This window comes from Cordyceps fumosorosea (assembly GCF_001636725.1).
Source record: "Cordyceps fumosorosea ARSEF 2679 chromosome Unknown scaffold_5, whole genome shotgun sequence".
Classification (NCBI taxonomy): Eukaryota; Fungi; Ascomycota; class Sordariomycetes; order Hypocreales; family Cordycipitaceae; genus Cordyceps; species Cordyceps fumosorosea.
The window spans coordinates 1,147,597-1,164,662 of record NW_017387305.1 but is presented as its reverse complement, the minus strand read 5'-3'; the positions used below and the strand labels follow the sequence as shown (position 1 = coordinate 1,164,662).

The 17,066-nt window shown below is 57.1% G+C and overlaps 6 protein-coding genes across 6 annotated transcripts; 3 read left to right on the top strand and 3 right to left on the bottom strand.

Annotated features, from left to right (window-relative positions):
- Positions 1-242: 242 nt before the first annotated feature.
- On the top strand, positions 243-1,574 carry ISF_03063 (hypothetical protein; the record flags this gene model as incomplete). The annotated part of the gene is made up of 2 exons (XM_018846669.1): positions 243-317; positions 390-1,574. The coding sequence occupies 2 exons, from the start codon at positions 243-245 to the stop codon at positions 1,572-1,574; spliced, it is 1,260 nt and encodes a 419-aa protein (XP_018706397.1).
- Positions 1,575-2,002: 428 nt separating this feature from the next.
- Positions 2,003-3,787, bottom strand: ISF_03062 (Cytochrome P450; the record flags this gene model as incomplete). Its single annotated transcript, XM_018846668.1, has 4 exons — positions 2,003-3,115; positions 3,200-3,409; positions 3,484-3,512; positions 3,580-3,787. 4 exons carry the CDS (start codon positions 3,785-3,787, stop codon positions 2,003-2,005), a joined length of 1,560 nt encoding a protein of 519 aa, XP_018706396.1.
- A 2,332-nt stretch (positions 3,788-6,119) lies between these two features.
- Positions 6,120-7,913, top strand: ISF_03061 (Zn(2)-C6 fungal-type DNA-binding domain protein; the record flags this gene model as incomplete). Its single annotated transcript, XM_018846667.1, has 1 exon — positions 6,120-7,913. The coding sequence occupies one exon, from the start codon at positions 6,120-6,122 to the stop codon at positions 7,911-7,913; it is 1,794 nt and encodes a 597-aa protein (XP_018706395.1).
- A 1,837-nt stretch (positions 7,914-9,750) lies between these two features.
- ISF_03060 (Major facilitator superfamily domain, general substrate transporter) lies at positions 9,751-11,722 on the top strand (the record flags this gene model as incomplete). Its single annotated transcript, XM_018846666.1, has 3 exons — positions 9,751-10,091; positions 10,168-10,510; positions 10,595-11,722. 3 exons carry the CDS (start codon positions 9,751-9,753, stop codon positions 11,720-11,722), a joined length of 1,812 nt encoding a protein of 603 aa, XP_018706394.1.
- Positions 11,723-12,055: 333 nt separating this feature from the next.
- ISF_03059 (Alcohol dehydrogenase superfamily, zinc-type) lies at positions 12,056-13,274 on the bottom strand (the record flags this gene model as incomplete). The annotated part of the gene is made up of 2 exons (XM_018846665.1): positions 12,056-12,611; positions 12,667-13,274. The coding sequence occupies 2 exons, from the start codon at positions 13,272-13,274 to the stop codon at positions 12,056-12,058; spliced, it is 1,164 nt and encodes a 387-aa protein (XP_018706393.1).
- An 851-nt stretch (positions 13,275-14,125) lies between these two features.
- Positions 14,126-16,150, bottom strand: ISF_03058 (cytochrome P450; the record flags this gene model as incomplete). Its single annotated transcript, XM_018846664.1, has 6 exons — positions 14,126-14,518; positions 14,591-15,205; positions 15,270-15,523; positions 15,593-15,652; positions 15,736-15,898; positions 16,028-16,150. 6 exons carry the CDS (start codon positions 16,148-16,150, stop codon positions 14,126-14,128), a joined length of 1,608 nt encoding a protein of 535 aa, XP_018706392.1.
- Positions 16,151-17,066: the final 916 nt, after the last annotated feature.

Genomic DNA, 17,066 nt, shown 5'->3' with positions numbered 1-17,066 from the left:
AGGTACCTGGTACCTATTGGTGGGGCACTAAAACCAACCGTTGGCCCAAGCCTCCTCCTCCCCACAGCCCGTAATCGTCGTCATCCCACCCGTTCATCCTAGCAAATACAACCAACTTGTGCAGTATTTTATAACAACGCAAGCAAGCATCCAGCACGGTTACGTCTGCCGGTATTTCCTCCTACGAATCTCCTTTATCCTCCTAATCAAAGTTGCGGCTGCAACGGTGGCCCCCCCCCACCATGTCGAAATTCGGCGGCTTCGTGAAGAACGGGTGGCATCCCGAGAAGGAGGGCACCACCTTCAAAGGCCAAATGGTACGACCGCCCGACGCGTAGCCAACCCCCCTTCCCATCCTTGCATGTATTTGCTGAACTTTTGCTCTCCAGAAAGGTCTCGTCGGCCGCGGCGAGTCCAAGGACCAGCGCAACAAGGACCACGTGTCCCGCCCTCTTCACACCCTGACCGACCCGTCCTCGCTGCCTCCCCCACCGCAACGTCGCGGCACCGGCCTCGGCCCTGGCCCCGCGCCATCCTCTTCCGGCGGCGAGAAGCGCAAGCCGGTCACCGCGCCATCCAAGTATCAGGACCCCCATGGGCCGCGCGTCGAGCCGCCCGCTCGCACAGCCCGTGTACCGACACAATCTGAGGAGGAGGAGGCGGAGGCGGAGGCGGCCCCTGCACCTCCTCGCCCGTATCGAACCAACACCACAGGCTTGCGGACCGACCACTTGCCGCTGCCGCCGGGCCGTCGGGACGGCGCTGATGGGAGGAGCCCACCATCGTACAGCGCGGCGACCAATACGACGAGGGCCGCACCACCAGCGCTTCCCGGGCGTGGCGGCAGTGCTGCTGCGGCGCCGAGCCTACCGCCCCGACTGCCGCCTCGCGGGGCCGGTGATGCCGCAGTCACCCCTCCTTCTACGAGTCCACAACCAACGGGCGGCGGTCTACTAAATCAGAGTGCGGTGAACCGCCTCGGCGCCGCTGGAGTATCCGTACCTGCTCTCGGTATCAGTAAGAGCAACAGCAGCGCCAGCAGTGCCAGCAGCCAGCAGCAACAAGGTGGCAGCCACATGAACGAGCTACAAAATCGCTTCGCGCGCTTTAACACTTCGTCCTCCACACCGCCGCCGCAGCAGGAACAAAGTGCACCTGCACCGAGCCAAGGCACGACGTGGGCGCAGAAGCAGGCCGCGCTCAAGACGGCGTCGCAATTCCGTGACGACCCCTCGAAAGTGTCGCTGACCGATGCTCGGGCGGCGGCCAGCACGGCTAACAACTTTCGGCAGCGCCACGGCGACCAGGTGGCCGCGGGGTATAGCCGGGCGCAGGCTTTCAACGGGAAGCACGACGTAACAGGCAAACTGGGAGGCCTCGCGAACAGGTTTGGGGGCGTGGCGGGTCAGGGGGGACAGGAGACGCCTGCACAAGATACACCAACGGTGGGTGGGAAGAAGAAGCCGCCTCCTCCACCACCGCCCAAGAAGAAGCCGGGTCTCGGGACGGTGGCGGCCGCGGAAGACGGGGATGCGCCGCCTCCAATTCCCATGTCAACGCGGCCAAACTTCTAGTTTCGTTAATTCTTTCTATCCAAGTTGCCGCCGTGTCTTCTGCCTGGTAGCCCCTGGGCTAGACCAAGGAGCGATAGGCCAGAGTACACAGGTTTACATTGATAAACCGTCCGACTGCATACGCGCGACATCACATCCGCCTTAGAAAGCAGCTTCAACGCGCCAAAGGCCAAAGCTACTCAAACTCACCCTATACAACATACCCAAGTACAGCGCAAGCCGGGCGAAATACGGGGTCCAACAACGAAGAGACACCAAATACTGCAAAGGAGCATGAATACATAACATAAAATATTGATCTTATGCTCGTTTACGTTTCTGCTGCATAGACTTGTGTATACCCGCCTTCCGCCGCAGAGACATCTTCCGCTGCTCTAGACAAGTCTAATGCAAATTAATGCAAACACGTCCACCGGATGTTCTGGCTTCTAGGGATCCGATGAGCGGCACCATGCATGCAAGTGTCTTTTTGGATAATAAGCTGCAATGCAGTCTCGCCATTCCATGTCCTCTGGTGTCGTGCCATCAATGGTCATATCAAAGCGGCGAATCATGGTCGCGAAGGCGATGTACAGCTCGGCCCAAGCCAAGTTGACGCCGAAGCACATGCGAGGTCCTCGACTGAAGGACACAAGCCAGTGGTCAAGGCTACCCGCGCGAGCCATCGAGGCGGTCATTTCGCTCTCAGCATCGGCCTTGACCTTTTCTTCCAGCCATCGCTCGGGCCTGAACTCGGCCACGTCCTTGCCCCAAACCTCGGCGGACATGTGGACGTGCAGGATGGCCATGCCGACCACGGTGCCGCCGGGTATCTGCCGACCCGATATGGTGGCGCCGCCCGGCGGCACCACGCGCGTCAGGGACACACCGGACGGGATGAAGCGCAAGGATTCCTTGATCGTCGCCGTCAGGAGTGGGAGGGCCTCGAGGTCGGCCAGCGCCGGCTGCGCCGCCAGGTCCGGCCAGACGCTCGCGACTTCGCTCCTCAGTCGCCCGAGCAGGGCGGGCCTCCTCATGGCGTGCCAGTGGCCCATCAAGAGCGTGTCGGCTACTGTGTGTGCGCCGGCAAAGATGAGTATGAAGCCCTCGTCGTGCAGGGCCTTCAGCCCCGGTACCTCCCTCGCGCGGTACGACCGCGGGTCCAGCATGTGGTGGAACAGCGTGTGGTGCGACACGGCGTCGAGCTTTGATGGGCAGCTCAGCACCACGTGCAGCTGGTGCTGGATAAGGGCGCGGACCTGGTACAGGCGCGGAGCCAGTCGGCTCGCGTTTGGGATGAGACGCATGGCGAGGGCGGGGGGCACGGCGAAGATGAGGTGCCGGACGAGGGGGACGTTCTTGAGGAGCGGTAGCATGCGGAGACTGGTGTCCATGGCGAGGATCAGCGGGTCGCGGAAACGCGGGGCGTCGAGCGCTCCAACGCAGCTGCCAAAGGTGAAGCACATCATGGTGTCCAGGGTATAGGACCGGAATGCGTACAGCAGGTCAACGGAGGCCTTGGTCGCGCTAGCTTTCGCTATGGAGGATGCGAGTCTAGTTGCCTATGTTGAAAGATGGATGAGTGCTCAAAGCGCAAGATAGCTGGATTAGAACGCTTCCTCCAAGACTAAGCAAAGACTACTCACGTTACGCCAAACCAGATGATCGAGTTCGTTGATGGCCTTTTTGGAAAAGATTGGCTGAAGCACCTCCCGTCGTTCCCTGGCCTGGGCATACTTGAGGAACGCAAAGGAGCCGGTCGTGACGCCAGCGGTCCGATAGAGACCAGGGTCCTTATCCCACCTATTGCTGCCGTGGTATATGTCATGAAACGCAGAGGGCTTCCCAAAATGGAGCTGAGGTAGATGTAAGGGACGAGGCTTCCAGTAGTCATAATGCTGAGCAAAGGGTGTGTCTCGTGTCAACGTACCTCGTTCGGGGCGACTCGGACGATTTCGCCTACGAGGTGTATGAGATTACTTTTCTTTGAACTGAGAATCTGCATTTTGTTTTTTTTTTAGCCTACCGTATTTCTCGTGAAGACTGAAAAGCTCGCGAGCCAGAGTCTGCTGCTTAATGACTTCTTTGTACGCCTTCCACCCGGACGTGGCTCCGGCCATCCATGGGCCGGGGAAATGTCGCAGCGGGTGGAAGTACACATTGTATACGATGCTGCAAACAACCCAAAGAGCCGCGATTTCTAATGATATAAGGAGAATCTGCGTGGTGACCATGATGAGTATGAAGATGGTACTGTATAGGTTGACCCAAAAGCCCCGACGACGAGACCTATTTAATAACCTCAGTTCCGAGGAGAGGCTCCAGGCTGTTCATGGCACCCGTGTGATGAAACACAAAAACATGCAGAATGGTTGCTACCTTGCATTCGTTTGTGGAGTTGGAAACGACATGCATGGTGTTCGATTCTTGTCATAACGAAGAGCAGGCTGGCAATAGTTACACCGCTGGGAAGCCACCTCGTCTAACAAGTGCATGACGGCAAGCCTTTTACTTTCCGTTCTGCCTCCAGATCTCCTTTGAAAATTATTCTCTTGTCCTCTGCTGCCAAAGCCGGCCGGAGCTTGACCGCCTTCCCCGCTGACGACGCTGTGATGACTCCTATTCGGGCTTCCGCTACCCGTGTGGCTTCTCGTGCCCTGCAGCCGCTTTCCGCCAGTCACCAGGGCGGCGATCAACCAGCCGCCCTGCCATCCGGCTGTTTACTTCTTTTGTAGATTTTCCTTCCTTGGAGATATGTACGGCATTTGCAAACAAAGGTCTTCCAGGGCTTCGAGCCCGCGCTTGTTCAGGCTCGGTCGTTTCACGAACAGCAGACGCAGCTGTGCAACCCATCAGTCGCGGATGCGGACTCCAAGAGATGCATTTCATCTATCCACCACTATAAACTCGGCTCGCATATCGCATGCCGCCATCTGAGTCCCCGCCATGACCCTTGTATGACCTTGCGGCCGTAAAGTTTCTTCGCTGTCCCAACAGCGGCAACCTTCAAGCACACATTATCTGAGCCTAGCATGACTAGAGAATCCGTGGGGGATTTTTGAATATTGGTACGAAAATTTCGGCCAGAGGACACGCCACGGCAATAATATCGAGCTTGTTCCCTCAAGCCTCCTGGGGACCATGTTTTGGGGGCCAAGGCAACCTTTGCGAGGACACGATCCGCGAGCCTGCATGCATCCCCCCGGCAAGGTATCTTACCCAGGGATATTGTCTCCATTATGATCAGGACGGGGAATTTCAAGCGAATTCTTAGTGCCACCCCCTTTCATACCGCTGGCACATGCGACAGCAAAGTCTTACTCGGAGGCTGGCAGATACCGGGTAAGACGGGCAGGCGCCGTCTACACAACATCAACAAGGAAGAAACAAATTACCTGCAGGGCTCTGAGCAAATTCCCGCCAGGCTTAAGCCCCGTTATTGAACAAGGGTCATTGTTGTAAGCACAAAACGATACCGCACAAGGGTATCCGTGCTGAGATATGATTCCTTCGCCCGGCACTTCGTACACCAGATCAGGTAAGGTTGCTCGGCTCTCGTGCTCGTTCATGAGATGCCCGCCTAGACCTCTCAGCCCCAGCCTCAAAATAGATTGAGGACGATTACCGCGAATTGGTCTCAGCCTTGCGGATCGGCGCGTCGACATATCAAAGTAGCATCTGCCAACGCAGATCATAACGGCGAGCAAGTAAGCACGGCCCATGCCATCCATGTAGCAACGACATTTCTAGTCATCAAGGTATATATGGAGGTTTCATGCCTGACGACGAATGCTCCTCATGAAAGGAGACCTTGTGCGCTTCATGCAGCGCAGGCTGACGGAGCACAGTGCTTACAATGGCAATGGTGCGCCTTGGCGAGCCAGGTGTAAACCTGGGCAGTAGCGTGGCCTTGGCAGGTTGGCGGCCTCGCAATTCAGATGGATGGGAAACAATGCGCGCGGAACATTGAATCCTTTCTACTAAGTTACATTGTACGAGGCCCTCCAAGTAGTCTAGTCATGCATCCACCGCTTCGAAAGCCTCCCCCCTCGCGGGCCGGGTTGACCACGGCGCAGTTTAGACTTGAGATGGAATGTAAGAAAACCGGCCTCGGAGAGTTTAAATCGGACTTTATTTGGCCGGCTCACACACTCTCTTATCGCCCTGAGCCCGCCCTTGACCGATAGCACGAATCCTACCAAATCCTCCCGACCAACCACACCAGAACATTAGCGAACAGCGAAAACCCAGCGAATGGATACGATTTTCTCTCTGCAGCCATGACTTATTAACGCAGCTGAGGCTCTCTCGCTCTGCAGCATTCAATATGTAGTAGGGTAATCACATGGCTGAGCTGAGACAGCTGAACGAGCTGAGGCCGTAAAAGGGGCAAAAAGAGGAATGGTGGCCGCCATTTGTCGTAGATTCCGATGTGTGGCATGCATGAAACCTTACCTCGAGGAAAAACCATTCTGTCGTTTGCGTCCTCTTATGAACAGACATCACGCGGCCTCTCTTTTCAAATCCATAATTAGATTGCTCCGAGTCCCTTCCGTATCGCACTTCATGTACGCCCGGGCACCGCCCTTATCATCGGCCACCGAAGCTCAACTCGCCGCTCAGCAACAGCATGGCGCTGCCGCGATACCTACAGCGGCATCAGAAGAAGCTGTATCAGCACCACCGCCGCCGCCACCGAACCACCAGTGGCGGCAGCCGCCTCCGCCTCCAGAGATGCCTGTCCAGTCGCCCTGGCGGCGCTCAGCTTGCGACCGCTGTCGCGCTCAAAAGCTGAGGTGTCTGCGCTCCAAGGAGGACGACACCTCGATACCTTGCACGCGTTGCCTCCGCGTCCGGCATCCATGCTTTACCAGCTCAGCCAAGCCGCCTGGGAGGAGCTCTGGGAGGCTACCACCGGCGTCAGAGCTGACCGCGGCTGCGAGCAGATCAGCTGGTAACAAGAGGGCGGCCCGACAGCGGGCAAGCGAGCGTGTCTCCCCTGTTGCCCCAGGCCAGCAATCGCCCATGTCGATGGAATGGCCCTTGTTATACCAAGAAGGGGACCAAAGCGAAGAGGCTGCGGTCTTTGAAGAGGGCGTCATGAACATGATCTCCTTCGATGAGAACCAGCCCATCGACTTCTTCAGATATCTAGCCTCGATGCCACCCTGCATTTCGGCTTCGCCGCCTTATGGGTTCGACCTTGTACGGGAAGGGCTGGACCACGAGCATGAGGATGCCATGGATCTGGTCCAGGAAGACCAAATTCCCATGGCGTCTCTGGCCCCAGCTCCGCCGATCCAGCACTGCCGGGGCGTCCTGCTGGCGCGGCTCTTAGAATCTCTGTCGACGCAGCTGGTGCAGCTCAATTCGGAATCCTGGGACCTCGGAGTTTTGAGCGTGACGAGCTCGACCGTGGACTCTGGCGAGGTAGACGTTGCTGCCGCAGAGGCGCTCGCTCGCGACGTGCCAGTATTCAACCCGCTGTTATCCATCCTCGTCAGCACGAGCAAGTTCCTAGATATCTGCAAACTATTCGTGGCACCCGAGGCCAGCGGCGGAGCCGGCGAAGCATCCGCGGCGACAAGTGCGGCTGCGGAGGTAGTAACTCAGGCGGTTCCGAGGGCACGGTTGTTCTCCACGCACGAGATCGGCGACAGCCGACCGTCGTTTTCATCTCCATCCTCTCTTTCTGGCTCGACCCGGGTTGCGTCCTCGTCCTCGTCGTCGCCACCAAAAGGGACCGAGTCGTGTTCCTCCTCGCCGAGGATGCCGACCGGCCAAGTGGCCATCACCGCCTCCCAGCTGCTGACGCTGGTCTCATGCTACCTGCAAGTAGTCACCATCTACAACGACATATTCTCCCATCTCCTCGCCCAGCTTGCCCAGCCGCAACCGCCACCGCCATCATCGTCGTCTACACAGCACCAGGTGAGCGCCGTCCCCGTTCCTTCCGGCGCAAACGCAAACGCATCTACCTTCGGTGGCACGCTGATGACGCCCAGCCTGGTGCTTGCCGGGTTTTCCGTGCCGTTGAGCTCGAGCCTGCGGATGCGGCTGCTGGTAGAGGTAGTGGAGCACCAGTTCGAGCAGATCGAACACACCTTGGGCCTGCCCGGCCCGTACCGCGTGTCGACCGCGAGTCACCCCGGGCCACAGAGTCAGCAGCGGAAAAACGGCACTGATGGTGGCGGCGGGCTCCTCGCCAGACGGGAGGCGCCGACGCTACTTGACGCCGTAATTGGGCTGTCGAGCAAGGTGGACGATGCTGACAGCAACGACTGTGGCGGGATCGGGGTCGTCGCGTCGCTCCGAGAAAATCTGCGAAAGGCACAGCGAGTGCGGAGAGGTGGGGGTTAGGGAGCCCTATGTAGCGATCCTTGTGATCCCTGTTAGTAAATATAGACGAGTTGGCGACTGACAAATCCAGATCAGATAGAAGTGATTTTCACAGCCGACACCGGAGTTCATCTGCCGCAGAATTGAATATTGTGCCCTACATTAGTACACTCGAGTTTTGCATGCGACTCCCTCGTCTAACTTGAGATCGTACATAGCTTCCACGGCTATGGACACAGGCTTACTGCTCGCTTGGAATGAACCCTGCCAGACCTCGCTGGGTAGGCGGGTCCCTGCACCTGCATCGGCTGCCAAGCAAGCGGAGATTGGTGCTGAGGTATCCACCTTCACTCAGCTGGCCAGATTCAGACCATCGGATCGGCAGACCATTGCGGGTAAGCTTTGCAGACGAGGCTGAATACTCTCTCTGAGAGCCAATCGGGCTCCGATTGCTCCGATATTAGAAATCCTTCTGAATAAGCTACAGCGGAGTTCTCGATTAACAGTCAAAGAGGAGCATGATAAGAATAATGGTGTGCCAGACGAGTGGGCGATGCTTACGGATGATTCCTGGAGCGATGTCGATCAGGTCTATTCATTCCCATACCAGGCTTGAACAGCACTGCTGACAGGAGGGGTATTACTAACAATTGCAAAAGAAAAGGAAAGTTTTGCATCTTTTATTTTTTTCATGTCTAAATTTGGACGGGTGGTTCATTTTATCAGGATTCGCAGTCTTGGGGTGAGGAAGTGGAAACGGTCCCTAAAATTTCTACGTTTCAACCGCTAAAAATTGTGAATAAAGAGAGAAGTCCGCAAGGTGCGGAGCGGCTTTTATTAGTCGGAGATTGTGTGTGCTTCAAGTGGTTGTCTGTTTGACAGCATCTGCGACGGGCTGAAGCTTTCCCTTTTGTGGGCCACCTAACGGGCGCGTTTCTTTCTGCTCATCCCCGAGAGAAGAGTGGGGTGAAACGTGGCAACCTTATTCTGTCGGGCGCCGATTTACTATTGACGCTAGCATGCAAGGATCGCCGGGCGGAGGATCCAATGGTAAATGTGTAAATACGAAGGCTTTTTTTTAATCGTGCAATCATTAGGGTAGGGAGGAAAATCGTCATTGTGTTTTTGCTCTTGTATCGTGGCGGCTGGGCTGGCGCGAAGGAAACCAGGACTTTCTGGCCACTGGATCATTAGATCAGACGAAGATCTATGTATGTACATATGTACCTCCTGAAAGCCACGGGGCCCTGCTAGTCCGTTGCAAAGTTAGGGGCGGACACCGTGCGGGCCCCCAGCTTTACTGGGGAAATCGAACTACCATTTGTACGAATAACTCGATTAACGTTAGACCCTTGGATTTCAAAATCTAGCTTCTTGTAGAAAAGCTGTATCTCACAGGAGTCATCATGGCGGAGGTATCCTCGCAGAGGCAGAGTCATCCTAGCGGAGTTATTCACTGCAACTCCGCATCAGGCTCCCGCTGCGGGTACTTGCTGTCTTGGACGCTCCTGACCAAGCTTCCCCATTGGGCGGATGCCTTGCCAGCGGCCGCAGACCTCAGATACAAATGGTTCGTTTGTCAGTATTCCACCCTCTCGGCGCAACAATTAGCCCGATTTCCACCTCTCCCATCTCTAATCCCTGGAAGCAAAAACAGATCGGGCTGTCGCCATCTTCTTTTAAGATCCCACCTCTTCCTCTTTCGGCTAAGACCGCGGTGAGCGAGTCACGCTGCTAACAAAAGGCAAAAGCACACCGGCCGACTAAATATTGCCCGCGAGATCCTCACTCATTTAGCTTGTTGCAGCTCAACCAACCAAGGACCCTTCTCCCACCGTTCAGACCAGAACTCTCAGCCATGACAGACTTGGACAAAGGTCCCCCTGACGCGGCAACGGCGACTGGTTCTACCACAACACCCGTCGCCAATGATGCCGATAGCAGCACGAACAGCAACCTGAACAACAATAACAACAACGACGGAAGCATCAAGGCAGACGAGAAGGCCAAGCCCAACGATGGCGTCACCGACTTCAAACCCACGGCCCGCTTCTGGGCCATCCTGTTCACCTGCGCCGTCATGGGCCTCCTTAGCGCCCTGGAAAACACTGTTGTGACCACCGCCCTGCCTCATATCGTCGCCGACCTCGATATGGGTCAAAACTACGTCTGGATCACCAATGTCTTCTTCCTCACAGGGTATGCATCTGACAAGCCGTGCTGTGCAAAAGAAAACGACAAGCCTTGCTGACATTTCCCCGTTTGATCCAAACAGCGCCGCCATCCAGCCGCTCTTTGGCCAGCTGGCTAACATCTATGGCCGTCGATGGGTGACAATGGCTATTGTTGCCTTTTTCACGCTCGGCAGTGGCATCAGCGGCGGTGCCACCAACGGCGCAATGCTCATCGCTGGTCGCGCTATCCAGGGCATCGGCTCCGGAGGTCTTTACATCATCATCGATATTATCGTGTCCGACTTAGTGCCGCTGCGTATACGGGGAAATTACATGTCTGTCATTCTCATGGTCTACACAATTGGTCTGGCCATCGGCCCCTGGATCGGCGGGCTCATCGTCGAGAGGACTACCTGGCGCTGGGTCTTCTATATGACCATTCCGGTGAGTAAAACATGTTCATCATGCTCTTTTAGGGGTTCTTCAAATCCCAATCAAACCCTTCCGCCAATGCTAACTCTGCTTTAGATTGGCGGCGTGTCCATGGTCATGGTCTTTCTCTTCGTCAGAACCGCATACAACCGTACCGAAACGCACATTCAGAAGCTGGCGCGGATTGACTACACCGGCAACGTGATTCTCATGGCCTCAACTGTCGGTATTCTCTACGCGACTACGTATGGCGGCACAACCTACTCGTGGGCATCGGGCCGTATCCTGTCCCCTCTCATTATCGGATTTGCGGGTTTTTTCCTGTTCGGCTGGTACGAGACAAAGGCCAAGGAGCCGGTGATGCCCCCCAAGCTCTTCAGCAGTCGCACTACCTCGATCATTTTCCTCGCCACTTTCCTCAACTCGACCATGGTTTACTGGGTTCTTTTCTTCTTGCCCGTTTACTTCCAGGCTGTTCTCGGTGTGTCTGCCTCACAGTCAGGCGTCAATATCCTTCCTGTCATTCTCTTTGGCCTGCCCGGTGCTATCATCGCCGTGCTGATGCTCGCGCGCTGGGGCGAGTACAAGCCTCTGCACATCTTCGGCTTCGCCGTCGCCGTCATCGGCAACGGTCTCTTGACCCTTCTGGACCAGAACACCTCGACTGCGAAGTGGGTTGTGTACGAGATGATTCAAGCCATAGGCAGCGGTTTCGTCCTCAATACCCTCCTGCCTGCTGCCCAAGCCCAGCTGCCGGAGAGTGACCAGGCCGCGACCACCTCAGCCTGGGCATTCGTGCGTTCCTTTGGCAGCATCTGGGGCGTCGCCATCCCGGCCTCCATTTTCAACAACAAGTTCGCCCAGCTGGCCTACCGCATCGAGGACCCGCAGGTGCGCGCGCTCTTCCACGGCGGCAACCGGGCGTACGAGAACGCGTACGCTTCCTTTGTTTGGTCCTTCCCCGAAACGACGCGGGAACAGATTATCGGCGTCTACAAGGACGCGCTCAAGCTGCTTTGGCAGATCGCCATCGCGTTCGCGGCCGTCAACTTCCTCATCGTGCTGTTTGAGGAGCGCGTGCCGCTGAGGACCGAGCTCGAGACCGAGTACGGGTTGGAAGGGGAGGAGAAGAAGAAGAAGGACACTGAGGCGGCCGTGGGTGTGGAAGGGGAGGCCGCGCGCAAGGTTGGGGCGGAGGAGCCCAAGACTGCTGTTGTCGGTTAACCTTGAGATGATGTTGGCGGCAGTGATATCGTAGACGGCCTAAAATTGGTATCGCCTCGGAATTGAGACTTTACATTCGGTTGCATTTCGGGGCTAATAAGTCACAGCCCCTATATAGTTGAGTAGTTACTATACCTCCTCTGTTATAGATGTCAGTTAATACATGCACAATGGTATTCATTCGACCCTTACGTTGTGACGCTTAGACACTGCTGCATTGAAAGCGAATGTAATTATTAACAGTATCATTCTCAACCTATCTTCTATCTTTATCTTGTTTCCGTTCTATTTATCCCTTTCTTTTCCCCCCATGCTTTCCACCCACTACGAGGTTCATGAAGCCTGCGGGATCCGAACCACCAGCTTCTCGCCGCGCACCTGTCCGCCGCGGAGCATCTCCAGCCCCTTGAGGATCCCCTCCCATCCGCCCCGGAGCTCTCTGACGGGGTGCGGCACCACGCGGCCGTCATCGATCAGCGGCTGCAGCTCCGCGACCGCCTCGACGGCCAGCGCGTACGCCTCCGGGCTGGCCGCCCGCGTGTACGCCGACTCAGCGCCGTAGTCCACCGCGTGCCCGGTGCACTCGTACGCCATCACGACGCCCGCCCGGACCGCCTTGCGCGCGCCCGGCCAGCTCGCGTCGGGCACCTCAAGGCAGGCGTAGCGGCCGCCGCGGCGGGCGATGGCGCCCATGCACGCGGCGTGCGAGTCGGCGTCGGTGATGCAGTCGAGCGCGTGGCGGATCTGACCGTCGCCGGTTGCTGTCGCCGCCTGGCGCGCATCCTCGGCGACGGAGGCGGACTGGTACGATGCCGTGCCGGCGGCGCCGTACTGCCGGGCCAGCGCGGCGGACGCCGGCGACGCGACCGCGATAGGTCTATACCCGGATCTTTGCGTTTCGTCAGCACTGAACTTTCTTCTCCCGCGCGGGGCGAAACACTCACGCTTTGAGAAGCTGCGAGGCCATGGTGCCCGAGGCCGTCGCGCCGCCGTACACGAGCACCGGCTCCGACTCCGCCTCCGCCAGCGGCCGCGACGGCCTCCCTTGCAGCGCCAGCGCTGAGTCGCCCCAGAGCGCGAGCGCGGCCGTGGTCCACCCGATGCCGCCCATCGCCGCGCCCTGCGCGTCGCTCCAACCCGCGGGCACGCGCAGCGCCAGGCGCGCGTCGACGACGGCGAACTGCGCAAAGGAGCCGTCGCGCGGGCGGGCGCGGTTGTACGCGAAGAGAGAGCCGCAGACGCGGTCGCCCTCCTTGAAAGGGGAGGCAGCGGCGAGGACGACGCCGCAGTAGTCGCAGCCGGCGGTGGCGCCGGGGTCGGGCAGGTAGGTGGGCATCTTGAAGTCGTTGGGGTTGAGCGCGGCGGCGAGCACGCGGATCAGGAGGTGGCCGGGCGGAGGGGGCAGGGGAGGCATGGGAACGGCGTGGGAGATGGTTAGGGGCAGGGGCCCGGTGGCGGCCTTGGTGTTCTCGGGGACGGCGACATCGCTTTGGACGATGGCTGTTTGGGTGGTTTTTGCTGTGTAAGCTGGGGATGACTTTGACGTTGTCATTTTGTACGTATTTTGTTACCTATCCCTAACATGAGCTGGAGAAATGCTTAAGTAGGGTTCTTGGGTGGTACTTTGGGTCATGCTTTGTTCTTTTCTCGCCCGCCCGTCGGCCTCCGAGTATCTGGTCGGGGTGTTGAACGTCACGAAAGTAACGGAAGCCTCGAGCTGACAGCAATGAGTCTTCGCCGCTTTCTGTGTCAGTGTGTCGCTCCGACATGTCTGCCAATGCATTGTCAGCCCCGAATTGTCTCCGAACCAGCGCCTCTCCTATTGGGTGTGACGCTTCGGTGCATCGGATCCCTCCGACTGCAGCAGCGAAACGATGGGAAGGGTGACACCCACCTACCTTCGGATCGGACGGATAATTCACCGTATTACTATTCATCCGATCACTTGCCAGCTAGCCCTAGGATCTTCGGAAGATACTGGCAAATTCTCTCCATTAACCCCGTGTCCGATCCATTCCCACGTATTCAGACGCCTATCTTCCGATTCTAACCTCCGGGTACATGGTGCATTGTGCAGACGAATCCCTCCAGCACATTATACCCAATTGACAAAGTCAGATATAAGTCGTAAAGTATTTTTTAGTAAGGATTGTAGGATGCACTCTTTATCATTGGGTCTCCGATAAGACGTCTTTCCCTCAGAGACATGTAGCCTTGCTTGCGACAGGGCATGTATGCTGAGACCCCAAAAACAGATAGATGGCAGAGATCAAAATTGAGCTGTTATTCCGACTATGAGAGGACTTTCTACTTCTGGAAAGCTAGCCTAATCCTCCGATAGTAACATTGTCTATCGGAAACTCCGATGCCCCTCTACAATGATCCGAGCCCGATCCCATTCTCTCAAGCAGCAATGGGCTTCTCTTCCTGCTCCGCAGCGGCAGCCTTGGCAACGTCCGACAGCCGGTATCGCGCCTTGAAGATGGGTCGGGTCCAGATGGCGTACAGGCGGATGTCGCGCTCCCAGTCGAACTCGTCGGCGTTAGCAATCTCCCAGTCAAGCTTCCAGGCCATCTTAGCCAGCAGCACGCGCGCCTGGCGGTAGCCCATGTTCTGCCCGATGCAGCTGCGGGTGCCCGCGCTGAAGGGCCGGAAGCAGTCGTGCACGTCCTTGTCAAAGACGGTGTCGTAGTCGGGGTCCGTGGACGGGAGCCAGCGCTCCGGGCAGAAGGAGCGCGGCTTGTGCCAGTAGCGCTCGCTGTGGAAGGCGGCGAAGAGGGAGGTCTGAACCTTAACCTGGTGGGTTTTTTTATCTGGTTAGTCTTTGATGCTTGGGCTCGAGTCGTCACGCAGGATGTAGCAACTTACTCCCTTTGGAATGTAGTGCCCATCCACGGTCGCACCGGGGCTGATGCGCGGCTGCCCAAAGGCTCCGTTGGTGTGCAGACGCAGCGACTCCTCAATGACGGCCTTGAGCCAGGGCAGGTGCGTGAGCTCCTCGTCCTCAATGTCCTCGTACCTCGCAAACTTGCCCCTGACCTCGTCGGTGAACTTCTTGAGCTTGTCGGGGTTCTGCGTGAGAAACAGGATCGCGGACCAGAACAGCTGCGTGTCCGGATCCAGGCCGCCGACGAAAACGTGGACGGCCTGCGCCAGGATCCAGTCCACGTTCTCGTTGGGCGGCGTCTTGCCTTCCTGGACGAGCGAGCTGAAGTAGTCGCGTTGCTTGTAGTCCTTGTAGTTCTTAACGCGGTCACGGACGATGCGCTTGTGCTCGAGCAGGAACCGGACCAGGTTGGGCGGCAGCGCGAGGTAGACGAGCGGGTGGAGGAGCGGGAAGCGCTTGAAGGCCTGGTCCAGGGTGACCCAAAACATGGAGGAGTTGAACCATCGGAGAGAGTTGGAGGACTCGTTCTCCATATTCTTGTAGTCCCAGCCGTAGCCCAGGCTTCCAGCTAGGTCGCAGGCGATCCAGTCGCACCACTGTCATGTCTCGCCAGTTAGTCGCTGTGTGTTGAATAATCTTCCGCTAAAAAGGACAACTTACGGCAGTCATGTCCAAGCCTTCTGGTGTGTTACCCTTAGTCGCCAACTTGTCGATGCCATTGTCAATCACCCTGTGCAGGACGGGATCCTGCTCCTTGAGGGCACGGGGAGAGAAAGCCGGAGCCATCCACTTGCGAATAATTCGGTGCTTCTCCGGATCCTGTTCCGCCGCGATTCCGGTGTGTGCTCCAATTCTGAAGTAAAAGTCCGATTTTCTGAAGACCGGTCTTCCCTTGGTGCCGCTCATCATGATGTCTGGGAGCGACGCGCTCATGGTGTTAGGTCCGTAGAGATGCAGTGAAGGAAAACCCGAGAATGACTAACCGTTCATGGCCTCTGCGCGGAAGAAGACAACCTCGTTCGGCGCGATGCGTACGACATCACCTGTGATATTGTTAGCGGGCCAACGACCGAAAGCCCCGGCCTCACTCGCAGCTTGTGGAGCAATCAGGCCAGCGACGACGCACCGTATTCCTTGATAACGGCTTCAATTGCCCATGGGTATCTTCCAGTGAACCAGTGATACATGTACCAAATATCCGTGAGCGCTGCGACTTTGGGGCCCGGAAACTTGGCCAAGGGGTGGAAATAGAGCAGGTAGACGGCGCGCACGACGAGGTAGGCAGTGGTCTGGGACTATGTGTCAGCGGCTATATGTGCAGCTCTACACGCATACGCTGAATCCTCTCTTGATACAGGCTTTTTTGAACCCGGTGAGAATGATACAGGAGCGACCAAAAAACTTCAGAAAGGACATACCAACACGGCACCCAGCTGGACCCAGCTGATCAGGGGAACCTGCCCGAGGAACTCTTTGTTGTCGACCCAGCTGTTTCGGGAAATCTGCCCGAAGGCCTCTGTCAAGTTTTCGATATGCTTCATGATGGTCGCCGGCGATGGCAGACTGACTGACTGTAGGGTAGATGAAACGGCCCAAGCTTCACACAATCGATGGGAGTGTGTGGCAGTCCATTTTTTATCACAAAAATCGACACTGCCTGGACGACATGGGATTTATTCTCCCGGCAAGACATAAGACGGCAGGAAAGTGACATCTGCGATCAGTGGGGCCATCAGGCAGGTCGTGATAGCTGAACGGCATCCGGCCATGACACTCAACGCAGGTTTGAGTGAGTGGACTGCGGCTCGGAGCCGGGGATTCGGGTCAGATCTGGGGCGTCAAGTTAGCGGCCGGGGCGCGCAGCAACCCTCCGATAGTGCACTGGGATTGTGCGAGGTAAACGTTATCGATGCAAACGAAGTACAGGTAAAATACTGGCTTTTTTTGTCCAAGACAATCAATTCTTTTACAAGATAATCAATCGTCTTCATTTTGCACATGTTTCGCGGTGCAATCCGCACTTGATACTACGCATGCTGTCCTCAATCCCACGCACACTGACCAGTACGCCACTAGGCCAGACCCATCAGCGCATATTCAGCCGCAGATTTCGTTTCTTTATCCATCATCATCATCAGCCCTCCGACCGACAATTCACACAAATTTACACAAAGCCCCAATCGAGATATCCGAAGGCCCCACCCCGTTAGCTTACTCGCCTCCGAGTAAGCCAATACGCCTGGCTTCGGCTGCTTACTTTCGGGACACCTTTTCTTTCTCAACGCCTGTGATGCACGACCGACACGGGGCAGCACAGCGAGCATGACGGTTGGTCCGTCACCCACCAGTCGCTACTGCACCGGCTGACATGGTGGAAGAGGCCATCCTCTGTTGAGCATCTTTCCATCTCCGACTGTCACCGAGCAGCGTCGAAGGACCATGTTTGCCATCCGACTC